Source organism: Anabrus simplex, chromosome 1 (assembly GCF_040414725.1).
Source record: "Anabrus simplex isolate iqAnaSimp1 chromosome 1, ASM4041472v1, whole genome shotgun sequence".
Lineage (NCBI taxonomy): Eukaryota > Metazoa > Arthropoda > Insecta > Orthoptera > Tettigoniidae > Anabrus > Anabrus simplex.
In genome coordinates, this window is record NC_090265.1 from 792,081,903 (window position 1) to 792,103,803 (window position 21,901).

Here is a 21,901-nt window from a genome sequence, read left to right on the forward strand (position 1 = left end):
GGATGGCATCAAACCAGTCTATAGACTGATGACTCAAACAACAGCAGCAACAAGAAAACGTAAAGATCCAATAATACTGCCTTGAGGAATTCCTTTTGTATTGATTACAAGATCAGATAATGCTTCAGTTACTCTAATTCCCTGAGTTCTGTTGGCTAGAAATATAGCCACCTATCAGACACTCTTTTGTTTAGTCCAATTACACTCATTTTTGCCCTAGTCTCCCATGATCTACCCTTTCAAACACGTCTTAGATAGGTCAATGGCAGTACAGTCCATTTGATCTCCTGAATCTAAAATATCTGCTATTATATACGGTGTTAAAATACAGCCTTCTCTGACACCTCTATCGATGTTGAAGAAGTTCATTGTTCTGCTATTGGGCCTCGCACAGCTGCAGCTGTAATGATACCTATTTTTAGAAGACGTCGATAAATCTATCTGGGATTGCTTCTTACGGTGATCCGCAACAAACCAGGCGAGTTGGCGGTTAGGGGCGTGCATCTGTAAGCTTGCATCTGGGAGATAGTGGGTTCGATCCCCACTATTGGTAGCCCTGAAAATTATTTTCCATGGTTTCCCATTTTCACATCAGGAAAATGCTGAGGCTGTACCTTAATTAAATCCATGGCCGCTTCCTTCCCACTCCTAGCCCTTTCCTATCCCATCATTGCCATAAGACCTATCTTTGTCGGTGCAACGTAAAGCAAGTAGCAAAAAAAAACAAAAAAAATCCACAAGTCCCAAGGTATGCTTGAAATCAATAAAATTGAATGTAACTGGTTTTTGGAACTCATTTCAGTGCTTGATAATGTTGCACAGCGTGAAGATTTCTTCAGGACATGAACAGCCATGACAGAATTCATCCTGTTCCTCTTGGAACAGTCTATCAACAGCTTTTTCCAAATGCCTTAGTAGAACAGTTGAGAATTCTTTACCAGGAACCAAAAGAAGGGTAATGCCAGCAGCTTCATTGTTCTTCAGAACCTTGATCGCATGCCTGTCTTCATCACTTTCAATTATTCCCAACTCAATGTTCAATGGGGCAGTGGTATCGGAAGTTTTGTTGTCACGGGTCACATCAGAGGCTGAATGGTTCAAGTCTTCTTGAAATGCTGCACCTATCTCACCTCCTATTCTTCTTTGGCAAGAAAGATTTTGCCATCTTTGTCCTTGATGGGAACATGTGAACTGCTTCTTTGATTGGTTTATTCGCAAACAGTACAGTAGAGCGTCTTGGTGTTATTCCAGTCTGCTGCCCCTTGTGGTGCAGCCATACTCTCTTGTCAGCCCAGCAGCTCTTCTTGTCTTGGCGGTCCAAGTCTTGGTATTCGTCCACTGCTATTGCTCTTTTGAGTAATGTCTTTGCTTGGTCCCTCCAACATTTTGCAGTTCTGCAATAGTAATTGAGTTTCTAAGTTTCATCTTTAGTCCATCGCTCCCTATTTTTGCCTCAAGAAGTTCAAGAAGGGTGTTTTAATTCAACAGAAATATGGACGGTTATTACTGTAGATTTTAAGATGCAATTTATGACAAATTCAGGAAGTGGTTTTTAATGATTGTGTGTACTATTTTAATTGTTAATGTAAACAGCTGAGAATGATCCATTGATCAAAACTAGTATTGTAATTTAGGTGTTAATAAATTAATTTTATAAAATAAGTAGTATTGATTAGGCGGGAACGTCAGAAAAACTCTGTAAATGTGAGTCGAAAACCATCAATACGGAAAAATGAAATTAATCACACATGACCCTATTTGTGCCTCGCGTTTGACAGACCGCTTCATCTGTACTGTCAACAATGGTTCATTTTAAGTTTGTCCATTGGCCTTTGGCTTTCGCGTCAGCAATCACAGAAATGGCAGAATAGTACTAGGAAAAAACATATGAAACGAGCTAGTTGGCCACACGGTTAAAGTTGTATTGCTGTGAACTTGTATTCGGGGGATGATGGGTTTAAATCCCACTGTCAGCAGCCCTGAAGACGTTTTTCTGTGGTTTTCCATTTTCACACTTGTGAATGCTGGGGCTTTACCTTAATTAAGGCCACGGCCGCCTCTTTCCTATCCTTGCATCACCGAAAATCTTTGATGTGTTAGTGTTAGTGAGGATTATATTTCATTATTTATATACCAGACGAGTTGACCGTGCGGTTAGAGGCGCGCGGCTGTGAGCTTGCATCTGGGAGATAGTGGGTTCGAATCCCACTGTCGGCAGCCCTGAAAATGGTTTTCCGTGGTTTCCCATTTTCACACCAGGCAAATGCTGGGGCTGTACCTTAATTAAGGCCAAGGCTGCTTCCTTCCAACTCCTTTCCTATCCCATCGTTGCCATAAGACCTATCTCTGTTGGTGCGACATAAAGCCAATAGCAAAAAAAATCATTATTTATATTTTTTTATTTTCAATTGTCCTCCCTTTTAAATGATTGCAGATTTATCAAATTAATCAAAACTTCTTTCTATAAATAACAATTATGTTACAGATGTTTACATACCTTTTACTTTTATTGCCATAGTATGAAATTTGGGAGAATAACTCTTCATAAGCCAGTGCAAGTATGGGATTGTTAGTGATAAGTAATATGATTCTCTTCATAAAGTTTTATGCCAATTTTTAATGAAATCCCATTTCTGATCTTGTTATCTTTTCTAATCTTGTTTGTATATGGCAGGCCAATCATGTTCTTAATTGTGTTTACAGTTATTATGTACACGCCCAGTCATTTAGCAGCGGAAACTTTTTGACCATGTTCTGCTAACCACTTGATAAGACCACTGCATTTGAAAGGAACTACAGGGTCTCTCATATAAACTCAGACCGAACACATGGTGTTTCTACTCTGTGCTACGGCAGCTGCCTCAGCCTAACTTATGTCACATGCGGCCACCCTGCTTTAAGCGTGTACAGTATACGATCTTAAATGAAATCTTACCTTCTAAAAGATGCTAGAAGTGTCGTCCTTCCTAGTTTATACAGGCATTGTATCTGGTTACCACATTCTTGCTGATGAGGGTGTGTTCTGCCACTGTAATGTTTCTGATTTCTTGTGTAATGTTTTCTTTCAGTTCTTCAAATGTATGAAGATTTGTTTGATACATTTTTTTCTTTCAGTTTACCCCACAAGTAAAATTCACACTGTTAGGTTTGGAGAACGAGGGGGAAATAGACCTGCACTGATCACTCTGTCTGCAAACACTTCCGAGATTGTAAGAATGAGCAAGTACTAAATCTTGTTGAAACCACCCATTAACATTCCGTTAACTGATGGAAAAATGGTGTCAAAATGCCGTCTTGGTAACTCTCTGCATTTACTCGTATCTCAAAAAAAAGAAAAGCCCAATTATTCGTCTCGCACTAACAACACACCAAACACTAATCTTCCTATCATAATGAGGGATTTCATAAACACCATTCAGATTTTCTGTATACCAACAGCGAGAGTTATGACTGTTCACACAGCCATTAAGAAGAAACCAGAACTTTTACATACAAAAATACAGTGTTGCAATGATAACTGTCTCACCATGTTATCAGCTGAGATTCAGACTGGTGACTCGTGCTTGCCAGGTCAAACAAGTGCAGGCTGCTTGTCTGGTCAAGAACTATGCGTGCGCTTCTCGTACTGCAGCTGCTGTAACTCAGAGTACAAACACTGTGCGTTTGGTCTGGGATTATAAGAGAGACCCTGTATAATTTTCCTTTTTAATAACTTTTTCAGTAAAAAAAATCCTTTGAGCTACTGGTAATGAATTTTGAGTTGAAATGGAGTTTCATAAACCATTAAATTTCATTAATTTTGATGTTATTAGTATCTTTTGTATAAATTTTGATTTTTATGCATTTTTCTACGTTTAGTCCAAAGAAATCCACTACAATAAGTTATAAACAGCGTCAGAAAGAAAAAATGGCAAAAGTGAAATGGCTCGAACTGGAACGTGCAGGGAGGGAAGAGAGTTTAACTCGAAGCCTTCTGGCCTATTTGGAGCTTTGTGTGAGTAAACTTTTGTGCTTTCGTACATTTGTGATGACTTTAAATAAGAAGATTGAGTAGAGTGGTTACAGTTTTGATTTGATAGCAGAAGTACTCAAATGAAGAATTATGTTGGAGAGTTGAGGTAAATTGTGTTTTATTTGCTTTTATTTTTCAGTGATGGTGTGCATTCTGATATACCAGTATACTTTGGTGTAAAACTTGTGAAACTAATATGCTAGGTTTATCCCTGTTCTCTTGATTGTGCCCTACACCTCTGCTATACTGTGTAGGGGACAAGCAAAGAGATTAACTGTCTCCTATGCTTGATGCTGCTGAAGTACACCAGATACATCAGTGAATTTTATGACTTTTCATGTCATTAGTAGTTTCTGTGTGAATTTTAGTTTTTGTGCATTTTTCTACATTTAGTCCATCAAAGAAATGAACAAAAATTGAAAACGAACGCATGGTGTCCTTAACTTGTCTGTAGCTAGAAAATCTGCTCATTTTTAATCTTCCTTCTGAAGCAAGGAAATGAGCTTCCTTGTAAACTTTCCAGCCTTCATAACTGAAAGCATTGTCTTTATGACCTTGTATTGTATGATGAAATGCTTTCTTAGTACCGTAATAAGGCGAAGAGGCAGTAGCCAAGGCCATGTACCAGTTTTTCAGTCTCACCACGTCCGATTCATTGGCTGAATGGTCAGCGTACTGGCCTTCGGTTCAGAGGGTCCCAGGTTCGATTCCCGGCTGGGTCGGGGATTTTAACCTTCATTGGTTAATTCCAGTGGCCCGGGGGCTGGGTGTTTGTGCTGTCCCCAACATCCCTGTAACTCACACACCACACATAACACTATCCTCCACCACAATTACATGCAATTACCTACAAATGGCAGATGCCGCCCACCCTCATCAGAGGGTCTGCCTTACAAGGGCTGCACTCGGATAGAAATAGCCACACGAAATTTAAAAAAAAAAGTCTCACCACAAGCATGCCTGCTGTGATTGTCCCCTTTCCTCCTGTTGAACAAGCTTCATTTGTACTGGAACTATGTCTCCCATAATTTTTGTGTTTTTAGAACTAACATTATTGTAGTGCCATGGTCTGTGAGTTAAATACTGTAGTTTTCTTATTAGCATAGTTTTTATTCCCAGCTCTGGCACAGATTTAAGCCTGATTGGTGGGGCATCTAAAACTGAGTATAGTTTGTTTCATGTTTAGACATCAGATTTGTATACAAATGCATATTTTGTTTACCAATAGTAGGCCTCCAAAACTGACAAGGAAGTGTACTTGAAGGTGAAATTGGATGAATTATTAAGTTTAATGCATATTTGCATATATTTAAGATTAGTGCATACATTTCAAATTTCATATTTATTGTGCATGTTTTCTTATTTTTTAAATTTTTTTAAATTTATTCAGGATCAGCAACAGCATAACGCCGAATTAAAAAGATTTTTATTACACATATTTTAACATGCTTTACAAGCAGTCTTCAACAAAATGTAGAATAACACTAGTCAACAGCCATTTTGCATCTGGAATGTGATACATCAACTAGTATGTATTTTGGTGTGTAGAATCCGAATATACCTTTCAAAATGTTCTAGCACGTACCGTTTTTGAGTTTTTAAAGGTTTTTTATTTATTTTTGTATTCAGTATTTCCCTTTTTGCTGTTCTGTTTTGATGTCTAATTGTTTCTTATTGATTTGCAGAGGAGATCTAGAAGATCTACAAATCGTCAGTAAATGGTTGGTGTGGTAATCCAGTGGTGTGAAAGAGATCCTCAGTGAGTGTTTCCTGTAAAAGATAGTGCAAACTTTTTGTGTTTAAAACTTACACTAAGAAAAATGGCAACTAGTAAATCTCGTTGCTGTCTAAACCACCCCGACAACTTTTGTTATGTGTGTGGGAAATTCACTCCAAAAGCCCAAAGAAAACCAATCACTGATTTGGTTAAGAAGGCATATAAATTGTATTTTGATTGTCCTGTTGGTGATCAAGATAAAAATTTTGCACCTCATATTGCCTGCATAACCTGTACTACAACCTTAACCGAGTGGTTGAAAGGAAAACGCCGAGCCATGCCATTCGCTGTTCCGATGGTGTGGTGTGAGCCTAAAGACCATTATTCAGACTGTTACTTCTGTCTTACAAATATTTCGGGACATTCAAGCAAAACTAGACATAAAATAAAGTATCCAAATGTATCTTCAGTGCATTTGCCTGTGCCCCATGATGAGGGGTTGCCTGTTCCTGTCTGTAACTTGAAAGCCACGGAACCAGACACCATGTCAAGTGAATCAGAAAGTACTGAACATATAGAAGAGTACTGCCCTAAATATCATGACACTTCACCTCAGCTCTTTAATCAAGAGGAATTGAACGATTTAGTTCGCGATCTAAAACTTTCGAAACAGCAAGCTGAACTCTTGGGGTCGAGACTGCAGCAACGGAACCTTCTAGCTTCAGGGACAAAAATTTCCTGTTTCAGATCAAGAGGTGCTTCCTTCGCTCAATATTTCGATATGCAGAATTCAATGTGTGTATGTAGAGATGTCAATGGTCTGATGATGCAGCTAGGTGTACAACATAATCCACAGGAGTGGCGACTATTTATTGACTCCAGTAAAACCAGCTTGAAAGCAGTACTACTGCATAATGGCAATGCATTTCCATCGGTACCTTTGGCTTATGCAGTAGACATGAAAGAAACTTATGAAGCCATGGCTTTGCTGCTAGAGGCAATCAAATATAAGGATCATGAATGGCAGCTTTGCTGTGATTTAAAAGTTGTTGCACTTCTTACAGGTTTACAGGCTGGATTCACGAAATACTGCTGCTTTTTGTGCCTTTGGGACAGCCGTGACACCAAGAACCACTATACAGTCAAGGAGTGGCCTATAAGGAAGTCATATGTTCCTGGAAACGTAAATGTGAACAATACCCCATTGGTTGAGCCCGATAAAATCATTTTGCCTCCCCTTCATATCAAGTTGGGCCTTATTAAGAACTTTGTAAAAGCTCTGGATAAAGAAGGTGAGGCCTTCAAACACTTAAAAGAAAAGTTTCCCAAATTAAGTGAGGCAAAGCTGAAAGAGGGTATATTTGTTGGACCACAAATAAGAAAATTGCTGAAAGACCCAACCTTTGATACCAAACTCACAGATATCCAATTAGCTGCTTGGTCTTCTTTTAAAGCAATTGTGAAGGGCTTTTTGGGTAACAGGAAAGACAAAAACTATGTAATCATTGTGAATGATCTGTTGGACAACTATAAGAACATGGGGTGTAGAATGTCGCTTAAAATTCACTTTTTACATTCTCACCTTGATTTCTTCCCGGAAAATTTGGGAGCCGTAAGCGATGAGCATGGTGAACGCTTTCACCAAGACATTCTTACCATGGAACACCGTTACCAAGGCCATTGGAACCCTTCGATGATGGGTGACTACTGCTGGGGTCTTGTTAGGGAGAGTGATGAAACGGCAAACAAAAGAAGAGCTCCGTCGTCGCATTTTTCAAAAACCAAAGACGATTAAAGGTGAAAATATCTTCTGAACTAATTTGGACCTTTTATTGGCATCATGCCCATATATACATACAAAACAGTATTGATTTCAAACGTTCTGAATGTGTATTTTTGTTTGACTTAATTGTGTCAATTTTCGCTATTGCCGTTTTTTATTCTGCTGCATATCTAGGAAATGTGACGTCATAGAGAAAAACTGATTTTACCAGTGTATTCAGCACCCCAAAATTAGGTAAATCCACCCATTTACAAACCAGATGCAGAAAAAAAGTTTAAATTTGTTAACTAGTGTAATTAATTCCGTGAGCTCTTTCGGCAATGGAATGGTTCAAGGGGAACTTTCACTTATTAAGACACACTTCCAAGGCGTACCAGAATCAATCTAGAAGCTAGAAACAAGTGGATTGCGTTTTTGTGTTTCTCTGGACATTATGGAGTATGTGAAGCGTGAAATACAAGGTATCCCAGGAAACCTCGGACTTCATGTGCAAGCAATATATCGCAAAGTCCTTAAAAGAAACCTGGGATGGAATGAATGAAGCTCCCATCCTGCAGCGAGGATAGGAATTGTATCAGTTGCCGAGGCCTGTCGCACTCCTCTGGGGCAATGATTAATGACTGACAGTGTGATGTTTGGGACATCACTGTATATTTTTAATTATTGAACTATATATTTAATTGATAAGATGTATATATTTAATCACTGATAGGTCATTTTTAAATTAATATGTATATATATATATAGGGTTTTTATCATCCATTTCAATCATCATTTCATTTCTTTGTATCGCGGCTATAACGTATTCTGAACGAACAAATTATTGGGTAAAGTATTTCAACATCACGCATATTTATAACTTGCAGTAAATTTTCCAATAGCCGTTGTGAGGTGACCAGGTTAGGGATTTCGGAGAAGATGTTGAGGGCAGTGGAAGGAATATATAGGGACGTCAGGTTTTGTGTAAAATTGGGAGAAGGGAGAATGAGTGGACCATTAGAGTCCAAGGTGGGTTTAAAACAAGGATGCAAGTTATCGCCAATACTGTTTATTTTATTTATCAACGATATTTTAGAGGGGTTTGGGGCAGAAAATTGGGCTGTACCAGTAATTAATGGTTTGGAAGTACCAGGACTGATATTTGCGGATGATGTGTTATTGATGACGCTAACTTCAGGGGCGATGAATAGGGCCTTAGAGTCAGTGATGCTATTTGCGAGGAAATGGGGATTGAAAATTAATGGAAATCAGTCTAAAATATTGGTAGTACAGGTGGACAAAAGAAGAAAGATAGAAGGGAATTGGGTAATTCAGGGAGAAAGATTGGAACAGGTAAGGAAGTTGGAATATCTAGGAGTTATTTTTAATGATAAAGGAACTTGGAGTGACCAGATCAAAAGAGTGAAATATAGAGGATTGGCAGCCTTAGCCTCAGTCAGAAATTTGCTACTCAAGTACCCGGGGATCAGTTATAAAACACTGAGACTCGTGTTCAGGTCGGTAATCGTTGGGAGGGTATTATACGGAGCAGAAGTTTGGGGGCTGGATGAGAAAAGAGAGGAACTAAGAAGGATTGTTAGTAGTTTTGCTAAGTTAGTGATGGGCTTACCGAGGTGTACAGCAAATGTAGGGGCGGAATTAATGTGTGGGGAGGATTTGGAATCAGAGGGTGTGAAAAGAATAGTTAGATACTGGATGAATTTAAAAAGACAGGAAGGTGGGAGAGTATTACAGGCAGCATATGTACAGCAATTTAAGAGCATGTATAAGGGTGGATGGTTAGAAAAAATAAAGGGATATTTGGAGAGGATAGGATTAGGACACCTGTGGGGGGAGGTTTGGTCAAAGACAGAAGTGAGAGGGATGAATATACTGGAAAGGAGAATTAGAGATATCCATAGGCAGAAATTATTGGGGGAAAGCAGACTAAGAAATTCGCTGACTGTTTTGACGAAAATAGAGGAGATAGCAGGGTTGAATATTAGATACGTCGATAGGTCAAAACGATATGGGATGATGTGGTGGCTTTTAGGTTTGCCAAGGAATACAGGCTGGTTACAGGGGAGGGATAAGACAAGGTGTGTACTTTGTGGAGATGTGAATGATGAGTTTCACTTGCTAAGAGACTGTGAGGTAACGAGGGGGTTAAGACATGGATTATTGAGTGCCAAGCATCGGGAAATATTGGGGAGAGGGGATGAGAACGCAATACTGAGATGGATTATTAAACAATGGGAAAAAGGGGGTGAATTGAACAGGTATTTTTGCGCGACAAAAAAGGCCTGCGAGAGTAAAATGAAGGAGAGTGAGTTAGAGGGTGGGCAGGGGAATAGGGGGGTGGAATAGTTATCTGTATAAGGGAAGGGGATAGTATGTTAAAATTCTAATGGATTAGGGAATATAGGGACTGAGTACTTAGTTAGGTGGAGTTGGGTAAGAGGACAGGATTGCATGGTCTGTTTGTTTTAAAGTTAGCTGGAATGCAAGTGCTGAAATGCTGAGTGTTGTTGTTTGATTATTGATCAGGTGTAGGTCAGTAACAAGAATGTGACGCAAGTACAGAGCATAATAAGGACACTGGATGAACACTGAGTGAGTGAACTGCTTCAGCTAATGACTGCTAATTATTCTTATTATTATTATCCTTATTATTATTATTATTATTATTATTATTATTATTATTATTATTATTATTATTATTATTATTATTATTATCCATTTTATTATTATTATTATTTATTATTCATTTTATTGTTATTATTATTATTATTATTATTATTATTATTATTATTATTATTATTATTATTATTATTATTATTATTATTATTGCATGTGAACATGTATAGGGGCGAAGTCACCTGTTATGTTCAATAAATGTATGTATGTATGTATGAGGTGACCAGAGTCAGCAGGCTAATTTCAGCCCAGTTCCAGGAAAAGTACGTCATCGAGGTTACGAGAGATATTACCCTCTCCACCTCATGAAGAGACAGTTGATACATTATTAACACCCACTTTTCAAACTCAGCTTCGGGACGCTTTATTTCAGCGGGAAAGTTCAGCCTATGTGAATGAACGTAATGAAGCAACGTGATGGATGCACAGCTATACATCGGAGAAGGGATGAGACCTCGAATCTTACTGGACCATGTGATATGGATGATGGAAGGAGACTTTTGAACCGATAAATACCACTGACAAGGGCTGGAGGGGACATTCAGATTCGGACATTCGGACTTTCTCATTTATATTCTTATTCATACTCTTACTACGATTCTACGTCTACACATCGGAGAAGATTTTAACTTAGTTCACTTCGCATCTGAGTATATTCTACTCAAAAGTTACTCTCATTGGGACTTGTTATCTCAATGACGAGAGGTAGTCAGCGGGAGACCGGCTTTGACTAGTATAGGGCAGGAGAGCTCTTATTATGAATTTAGCTACGCTACTGTTCCGTAATACGGAAGAATACGAATGTATTCTCTCCATGAACATAACCCATGGTGGTTTTGCACTTAAAATTAGGACTCATTACGACTTTATGTAAGGAGTACAGTAGGAAGTGTTAAGGACAGGAAATGTAGAAGTAGGACTGGAATCCAACAACAGAGAAGGCAGCCGGTACGAGATCCACATATCATCAGCTTCAAGACAACAGAGTCTACATATGGTGAGCTTATGGCATAAGTTACTGCAAGTCTTCGCGCAACAGTTCATTTTTAAAATTAATTTCATTCAATTTTTCTTTTGCTTCCGTAAGTTCAGATGTCGTTAAAACGCTGTTATGTCACATTTTTCATCTTAATAAATAGCTGTTCTAATTTGTATTTTATGAAATAATTATTAATGATCCTTAAATTCCAAGTTAGTGTACTTAATGATTTGTGTTCCGTTCACCTCACCCCTGGGAGTTTTTTGAGTCTCATTATGCATTATTATTATTATTATTATTATTATTATTATTATTATTATTATTAATTATCTACTTTTGTTTTCAAGCCATAAGCTTGAAGACTGGTGCCCTTGGGATACTGTTTATGGAGAAACAATGACATATCATTTATTTATTTTAATATTAAAGTGACCCGCCACGTTATAATTTTGTCATTCATCTGTGGGCCAAGTCGCCACAACTGAGGGGCTCGTAAATTATTAAGTACTGGTATAGAAGGATAAAATCAGTAGTTTGGGGGTAACTGTTGTGTATCCACAGTATATTTTTCTTGTGTGTTTGATTTTGGGGGTAACATGGCTGAGCAAGATGAAAAAGTCATGACGCTGCGTAGTGGACACATGCTGAAGGGTAGTACTTTAAGTAATTCTAAGGAAGAGTTAGATAAATGTGTAGAGGAGGAAACTGATATTAGGAGCGAAGATAGCGAAGGGAATAAGAGTAGGAATGACGAAGTTACGTTAGATTCAGACGATAGTACGATGGGGGGCGAGGCGGAGGTTAGCCCTAACAGTGAGGGTAATAATAATCAGTTACTTGAAATGATGCAGTTAATGTTAAGTAAGATAGAGGATAGTAAATCTGAAATAAAATATGAAATGGAACAAAATAAATCTGAAATAAAAAATGAAATGGAACAAAATAAATCTGAAATAAAAAATGAAATGGAACAAAATAAATCTGAAATAAAAAATGAAATGGAACAAAATAAATCTGAAATAAAAAAGGAATTGGAACAAACTAAATCAGAAATTAAAAATGAAGTAGAACAAACTAAACGAGAATTAAGTAAGGCATTGAATGAACACAAGGTCGAAGCTAATAAAAGGATGACCGGGCGAGTTGGCCGTGCGCGTAGAGGCGCGCGGCTGTGAGCTTGCATCCGGGAGATAGTAGGTTCGAATCCCACTATCGGCAGCCCTGAAGATGGTTTTCCGTGGTTTCCCATTTTCACACCAGGCAAATGCTGGGGCTGTACCTTAATTAAGGCCACGGCCGCTTCCTTCCAACTCCTAGGCCTTTCCTATCCCATCGTCGCCATAAGACCTATCTGTGTCGGTGCGACGTAAAGCCCCTAGCAAAAAAAAAAAAAAAAAAAAAGGATGGACGAACATAGCAAACAGTTACAAGAATTATTTAAACAAAATGAAAGATTTAACAAGCAGATAGAGGAACAGAAAGAGATAACTAAGCAAAACAAACAAGAGGTAGAAAAGAAATTTGTAGAGCAGAGGAGTGAGTTGTTGGGATTAATGGAAAAAGAAAGCAACAACACTAGAAAGGAGTTAGAGACACAGGTGACAAGTATTAATAATAAAGTTGAGATCCAAAAGGAAGAAATAAAAGAATTTAAAGATCAGGTACAAAACAAGATCGATACGGTTAAGTGTATAATAGAAGACAACACTAGGGAACAAAGAGAAAAGTTTGCGATAGTAGAAGGCAATACAGTGGAAATTAAGACATTGAAAGAAAAACAGAACACTGTAGTGAATGAAATTGAAGGAAGAGATAAAGATGTAGATAACCGCATAGCGATGGCAGAAGCACGCATATGACGAGAAGTAAGAGAAAGGCAAGGTAACACTGAGAGGCAAAGTCATGGAGGGATTTACAGTAAGGAAATCGAATTACCGAAGTTCAATGGGAAACAAACTAACCCATTAGAATTTCTTAAAATAGTATAAAAACGGTTTGGGAAACGGATTGAGGAAGGGTTTATGGACTGGGAAGAGGCGATCGACATTATTGATCATGCTTTTGTGGGAGAGATATGAATAGACGTATTTGTACTGACCAGTTAAAATCACAGACTATTGAAGAGTTAATTCAGAGCTTTGAGGGTAAAAAATGGTTTTCATCTGTTGATTTAAGAAGTAGTTTTTGGCAGATTCCTTTAAGAGTAGAGGACAGGCCTCTGACAGCATTTAGTCACAAAAAAGTTTTTCCTTTTATATCAAGGACCTTATCGTATACATAAGAAACTAGGACCTTGTGCTTATAAATTATCTGACGGTGATTGCATTTTATTGGGTTCATTCAACATTCAGAATTTACGTAAATATATTACGAGTCCGGGGGATTTTCCATAGTGCTGGAATATAGGTCAGTGAGCCAGGCCACGCTTATCTCTTATATAATATACACCTGTCGCAGCGTGGAGTGACTGCTCTCTGGTAGGTGGAGTTTCCCAAGTTTTGTTTTGCTTGCTACATGATGTGTGTGTATACGATTGACACGAGTTCATTACCAAGATTACGTCTGTTCTCTTTACGTAACGCCATGTATGGGTAATCTAGTATTTGATTTTATATAATGAGGATCATTAATATTGCAGTTTAAAATTTGTAAATTCCCCGTAGACTATAAGAAGTCATCATAAAGACTTGCAATAATTTTACCCTAGGCTAAAACCACGTGAATGTGTTAGCGTGTGTGAAGTGATAGTCATACAGCAAGAACGTATAAACACTTGAAAGAGTAATACGATGCATTTTGTTTGTGTAAATTTTGTACAGATCTAAATTGAATTGTCAAGTATTGCATACACTGGATTCATAAAATCAGCAAGAGGTGACGAACATTTGAGAAAGTGAGACATCAGAAACTCGCTAAGTTGTAATATTGTGTTTTGATGGAAATTTTGAAGTGTTATATATTATTTGTTATTAAGTTGTAGGTGGAATCATCAAGTTGTAATTTTGTAAAATAGTGTTATGTTGTATACAGTAATGAATGAATGTACAGTGGTTTTGAAAACAAGTGAAACGTAAGTGGCAAAGTGTAAGTGTGAGCCCTCAATGGAAGTACTACTTGTTTCAGGCTCAGAGGGGCGAATGTGATGTTTGGGACATCACTGTATATTTTTAATTATTGAACTATATATTTAATTGATAAGATGTATATATTTAATCACTGATAGGTCATTTTTAAATTAATATGTATATATATATAGGGTTTTTATCATCCATTTCAATCATCATTTCATTTCTTTGTATCGCGGCTATAACGTATTCTGAACGAACAAATTATTGGGTAAAGTATTTCAACATCACGCATATTTATAACTTGCAGTAAATTTTCCAATAGCCGTTGTGAGGTGACCAGAGTCAGCAGGCTAATTTCAGCCCAGTTCCAGGAAAAGTACGTCATCGAGGTTACGAGAGATATTACCCTCTCCACCTCATGAAGAGACAGTTGATACATTATTAACACCCACTTTTCAAACTCAGCTTCGGGACGCTTTATTTCAGCGGGAAAGTTCAGCCTATGTGAATGAACGTAATGAAGCAACGTGATGGATGCACAGCTATACATCGGAGAAGGGATGAGACCTCGAATCTTACTGGACCATGTGATATGGATGATGGAAGGAGACTTTTGAACCGATAAATACCACTGACAAGGGCTGGAGAGGACATTCAGATTCGGACATTCGGACTTTCTCATTTATATTCTTATTCATACTCTTACTACGATTCTACGTCTACACATCGGAGAAGATTTTAACTTAGTTCACTTCGCATCTGAGTATATTCTACTCAAAAGTTACTCTCATTGGGACTTGTTATCTCAATGACGAGAGGTAGTCAACGGGAGACCGGCTTTGACTAGTATAGGGCAGGAGAGCTCTTATTATGAATTTAGCTACGCTACTGTTCCGTAATACGGAAGAATACGAATGTATTCTCTCCATGAACATAACCCATGGTGGTTTTGCACTTAAAATTAGGACTCATTACGACTTTATGTAAGGAGTACAGTAGGAAGTGTTAAGGACAGGAAATGTAGAAGTAGGACTGGAATCCAACAACAGAGAAGGCAGCCGGTACGAGATCCACATATCATCAGCTTCAAGACAACAGAGTCTACATATGGTGAGCTTATGGCATAAGTTACTGCAAGTCTTCGCGCAACAGTTCATTTTTAAAATTAATTTCATTCAATTTTTCTTTTGCTTCCGTAAGTTCAGATGTCGTTAAAACGCCGTTACGTCACGTTTTTCATCTTAATAAATAGCTGTTCTAATTTGTATTTTATGAAATGATTATTAATGATCCTTAAATTCCAAGTTAGTGTACTTAATGATTTGTGTTCCGTTCACCTCACCCCTGGGAGTTTTTTGAGTCTCATTATGCATTATTATTATTATTATTATTATTATTATTATTATTATTATTATTATTATTATTATTATTATTAATTATCTACTTTTGTTTTCAAGCCATAAGCTTGAAGACTGGTGCCCTTGGGATACTGTTTATGGAGAAACAATGACATATCATTTATTTATTTTAATATTAAAGTGACCCGCCACGTTATAATTTTGTCATTCATCTGTGGGCCAAGTGGGTACGTCACAACAGATGAAATGAAATGATAGTGGAGAGTGTTGCTGGAATGAAAGATGATGGGGAAAACCAGAGTACCCAGAGCAAAACCTGTCCCTCCTCCGCTTTGTCCAGCACAAATCTCACACGAAGTGACTGGGATTTGAACCACGGAACCCAGCTGTGAGAGGCCGACGTGCTGCCGCCTGAACCACGGAGGCTTACTGCAAAGCAAATTATGGACAGGAAAAGTAAGGTGTGCAGTGCATTATGAAAGAGGAATATGTATTCAAGTGTGTTTCTTCATGTTTGTGTTTTTTTTACACAGTTTTCTTGAAACCTTACTAATGGATTTATCATGTGTATTCATTAACATACTGTATCTTATCTAGTTTATAGATTATCTTACAGTTTTAACACTTATATATATTGATATGTCTTACAAACTGTGTGTAAGAGAGTTAGTAATTATTGCGGTATGGAAAATCAAATACACATTACAAGAACGCACTGATATTAAACTATGATTCTGCACACGTTTATTGTACTTAATTACTGATTACAGTTTTCTTAACATGAGACACAATTACACACATATGCTTCCATTTTGCAAGTTTTTTTTCACAGAGTTTATATACATGCTTTACTGCCCATGACAGTCGGGGCTTCCTAGATTTCTAACATGTAAAAACACAAGTTCCTCCCACCTTGCAATTTTAAAGGTAACACAAAATTGCAACCTGTTCTAGTTTCCTCACAAGTTCAGTCTGTCAGGTATTTTCACATTGTAGTTGTACGTATCTTCCTTCCAACCTCGGACACCTTAGAATCTTTCGGCTGGATGTTCAATGGGGAACCACGTTCCACAAGCAGCTGCTTCATTGTTGCACACACCTCCAAAGGATAAAGGATAAAGTGGCCTAATCCTTTCACCATGAGCAGTCTTTACTCTCGCCACTCTTACATTGCCATCTGCTCCTGGGTAGGTTTCTAACACCAGACCAAGGGGCCAGTTGAATTTCTTCACCCCATCTGACTCGATCAGCACAATTTCTCCCACCTGTAGAGTTCCCTGCTTCTGCATCCTCTGATGGACCAGCATGGCCAAATATTCATTGCGGAAACGCTGACGGAGGTCATCTCGGAGCTTCTTAAGATATCTTAGCCTTCTGTTCAGGCTGCGGGCATCCATTTCATCCTAGTCTACATTGTAACTGTTCAACCCCTCGTCAAAACACTTGGGGAGACGAAAGTTATTACCTTGGGACACATGAATATCAAATAAACTATTTGTGGCTTGCCCGCAAATTGCCACGCAAATAGAAACAATTAACATTCCATGGTTTCCCATTTCTCTATGTGATGTTTGGGTGCCAAAACCAAAATTTATATTTACTAGCATAGAGACTTACACTTAAATCACAGGGGTAGGATTTTAAATAATTAACCATTAAATATCGCTTAAGAAAGAAAATTAACGCAATATAATATACAAATGAATTTATTATACAAAAAAAATGAGATGAATTGGAAAAGTTACCTTAAAGCGTGGAGGAATTTAGAATTTACTTTACTGAATTTACTAATTGCTTGCTTTATCTAGTTGAAGCTCACAAATTGCAGCTTCCGTTGAAGTCATCTGGTTTCCGTGGTTACTCGTTCTCTTCTTCTCGATGTAGAATTTGCTCCATGGACATCCTTCCTTCCTTCTCTGATATGGTACGGGCTATCTGGACTAACACTCCCTACTTGCCTAGTCTTTAAATCAGACATTGGCCCTATACTTGTAAAAACTGATCAGCGTTGATCGTATGAGGAGAAAATTCAGAGATATGAATTTTTCCATATTAGTAGAAATCTCAATCCAACTGAGCTATACTATTTATACGGTACAGACTTGTACCAAATTCCATGGACTTGAACTAAACATAGTTCTTCGTCCAGAATATTTACTGAAAATAACACAAGCCGTAAGCTTGTTTCGTCTCACGCAGATCCAATAACATTACCGCACCTAAGTACTGTATCGAAGCGACAACACATTGTACAAAAATAACTATGTCGCGGAGCGACCACACACTGTTTCAAAAATCAAATAACGTCGTTCAAAGTAGATGTTCACAGTAGAAGTAGTAGTGATGGAGTATCTGTAAGTATCTCGCTCCGCACTTGATAATATCACTGGGCTCCCCCACTCTTGGTAACAGCTTAATCACAGATCTCTATATAACGAAACATCTGATTCGTAGATCGCATTATCATCTCCCCTTCTCTTCTTCCTTGCCGAGTCCAGTAGGCGTGGTGATGATGTACTCTGACCAGCTTGCAAGCCTCGCGCGCGGGTCGCTGTTTACTGCCTTCGCCAAACCCATGAGTCACGCAAAATCCCCAGCTTCAAGAATAATCCTCCGTATACACAAATATGAGATGAAATGAAAACAACTATGTCTCAACATATTGACCGTATTTACAACATAATGAATTCCTATCCTACATAATATAATAATTTAAATAATAAAACGATGTTATCATATATACAATATGATTCCAAAATGCCTTATTTACAAATGCTTGACGTAGAATAAATATGTTATTACGAATAATTGCCGATGGCGGATAAACTTGATATCAAATGATATCGCGTAACATGATATTATATTAAATTAGTAGGGCTGGAGAAGCCTGGACGGTTACAACATCATCATTTCTTGGTAGACCTTGTACAAAAATAGCCGGTGTCAATGGGTTCAGAGTCTCTGCCGTGTCTTCTGTGAAGGTCAATGGTCTAGATTTTAATGTGGCTTCAAGTCACACAGTATGGTTTCCAACTCTTCAAAACTTACAACCTTTCTGCCTAGGATTCTTCACAGGAGTTCTTTTACCATGCGGATCAATCTCTCCCACCATTCCCCCCACCATGGTGCGGCCGGAGGGTTGAATATCCACTTGATTTTCTGTACGTAGGACATAGCAATTATTTTCTGCTAATTCAGTTGTTTCAGGCTGTTGCTCGCAATTACAAAGTTGGTGCTGTTGTCAGTGTATATGACCTGTACTCTTCCCCGTCTGGCAATAAATCTTCTCAAGGCCATCATGAAGCATCCTGTGGATAGGGACCTGGCAAGCTCAAGGTGCACTGCTCGGTAGACAGTGCACGTGAATAGTACAATCCATACCTTATCGCCCAAGCTCAGGTATAAGGGACCTGCCATATCAGTGTCAGTCACTTCAAATGCCGCTGCACATTTAACACGGTCTTTCGGTAATGGTGCAGAAGGGGGTTCTACTGGTTTGCTTTGATATCGTCTACAAGTCACACATTCCCTCACTATGTTTCGTACCAATCTCTCAATGCCAATAATCCAGAACCTTTCCCTGATGTTGGACATCATTATCTGGCAGCCAGCATGCTGCATTTGACAGTGCTTCTCAAATACCATTCGATGGATTATGATGTCGTCTTGAGGTAGAAGTATTGGGTGCTTGAATTTGTCTGGTTCATCGCTAAGCAATAACCTTGATCTGGTTCTAATCAGCCCATGTTGGCCTTTGAATGTCTGGAGTGCCTTCAGGGTTTTTGATTCCTCATTTCTGAAGTGCTCTAATTGGATGCATTGTAACGGCGTTATTTCCGCTTTCTCTACTTCTTCATAGTGAAGTTCTCCTGTTCTCTTGCTCGAGCTGGCACAATTATGTCAAAATCTCAGTATCCAAGCAATCATTCTTAGCATCTTCACATAACTGGAAAAATAATGAAGATTACTACTGAATCTTGAGTTGCCACTGGAAACAGTGTACAAAGTCATCGTCTTTCTTTCCTTGTTCACATTTTGTTCTGGAGCAAGTATCTCTAATTGTGGCCACTGTCCTTTCTCTTCCTGAAGCCAGTAAGGGCCTTCCCACCATCGGCTGAGGAACAAAATCTTTGCATCACACCCTCTGGAAGACAAGTTGGCCGGATTGAGAGCATCTGGAACGTAGCACCATTCATCTGGAGAAGTGTTTTGTCTGATCTCTCTGCATCTGTTGCTGGCAGAGATATTCCAATCAAATTCTCTCCTTATCCATGTGAGAACAACCAACGAATCACTTCAGCAATATGTCTTACATCCTTCTATTCCTAAGCTCTTCTTCACTTCACAGCACAATCTTGACACAATAAGGGCTGCTATCAGTTCAAGTCAAGGGATAGACCAGTCCTTTAAAGGTGCCACTCTTGCTTTGGCCTGTGCGAGATGCACGGTTGTCTCCCCATAATGCTCTGTACACAAGAAAGCACAAGCAGGGTATGCTTTCTTACTGGCATTGCTGAAAAGTAGGCTAACTGTTTCTGGTTTAATCGTGGCCTCTGCTAATCTTCGTTTTGTTTGATAATTCCCAAGCCAATGCACATTTTTCAGCCATGCCAGAAATTTGCCCAATATCTCTTTCTGCAGATATCCGTCCCAAGTGGTATTTAATCTCCAAGTTTCCTGTAGGAGTAATTTTGGCACTAACATCGTTGGACTAGCAAAACCAAGAGGATCAAAGACTTTCTGAGCAATGGACAGCAGCATATGTTTTGTAATTTGGTTACTGGTGTGTCCTATAGTATAGATATCACAGAAAATCTCATCCGCGTTAGTTTCCCATAGTAGTCCCAACAATGGTACTGTACTGCTTCCAGTCTTTTCCGCGTCCTTATGAAGTTGTGTACTAGTCCATCCTTGGAGCTCAAATTTTGCAGTGGACGTCAGTTCCTTTGCTTCTTTGATGAATTTTCTCAACTCCTGCTCAGAATCAACACATGTAACGCAATATCAACGTAGAATGATTTCTTCAGTTTCTCAGCTGTTTCCTTTACTTCTTCTGGTGCCTGTTTGAAGTGATTGCGCAGAGTAGCACTTAGCAAGAAAGGACTTGGCGCAACCCCGAATACCACCGTACAATGTCTTAATGTTATCACTTCTCGCGAGTCACAGCTTTTCCACCAGAGAAATTTAAAAAACTGTCGATCCTCACGTGCTACACTGATCTGTAGTTGGCTATGTCTGCAGTAACTCCAATTGCATTCTTTTTAAACTGAAGTAGTAGACTCGGAATCAATTCTATTAAATTTAGACCTGTTTCCGAGCGAGAATTCAGTGAGTTGGCTCGAGTATCTTGAGAAGAGGCATCAAATATTGAGCATATCTTTGTTGTCTCACTAAATTCCTTTATCACTGCATGATATCCTGAGCTGCTGTCTTCTGCATCTGGAACCATCTCAATGATACCATCCTTCAACCAATTTTCAAAAACTTCATGATACTCATTAAGCTTATCAATTCTGGAAAGATGTCTTGTCAGTGACTAGTCTTTTCTCAGCCGTTGTCCGATTATCTGTTAACTCAGGATGTCCTTCCTTCCATGGAAAGCAGACTTCATATCTGTTGTCTTCATCTGTATATAGCTGCAACAATTCTGAGATCTCTTCTTCTTTTCGTGCCTTAGGTTTCAGCTCTGTTTGGTCTAGAATTCCTATGACGTCTAGTTCCCAGAGATCCTGTAAACTGAAATGCACATTAGTGAGCCCAACCACTTGTCCACCTTTTATATTTTTCCTGCATCCCATGTTGGTCCATCCTAACCGTGTCTCAATTGCCATAATATCATCATCAATTTTCATGGTATTGCCAGTCCAAAGTTTACCGAGGACATCTGCTCCTAACAGGATTTCAATGTCTGGTGCATTGTGACCTTGATCTGTCAGTGTGATGTTTGCTTCTTTCAACTGTGAAAATATTTTCTGATTTTTCAGTTGAACAAAATTACATATTTTACTTTGATCCAACACTGTCACTGAACATTCATATTTCTGGTCTAAGCTTTGTAATTTGATATCGTAGACCTTATGTTCCCGTTCCCTCAACTCGCCTCCACCAAAGAGGTTGTGACTTAATGTCTCTTCCCCTAAACTTTCCAAATTGAGTTCTCAGGGTATGTGATCTACAATGTATGATCTCTGTGAGCCGGAATCTAGAAGAACCCTTGCCAAGCGTGTCGTCCTACCAGTGACTATAGTTATGATAAATGTCTGTAGCAATGTCTGTATTCCCTGCTGAGATAGCAAACAGTTTTTTCC

At 38.6% G+C, this 21,901-nt stretch overlaps 1 protein-coding gene across 1 annotated transcript in view; it reads left to right on the forward strand.

The window, feature by feature from the left end:
• PolrMT (mitochondrial RNA polymerase) overlaps nucleotides 1-21,901 on the forward strand; it is a 306,750-nt gene that overhangs the window by 33,401 nt on the left and 251,448 nt on the right. Inside the window, exon 4 of the mRNA XM_067136262.2 lies at nucleotides 3,859-3,994. Within this exon, the coding sequence (XP_066992363.2) occupies nucleotides 3,859-3,994 (136 nt within the window). The remainder of the gene's footprint in view (nucleotides 1-3,858; nucleotides 3,995-21,901) is intronic.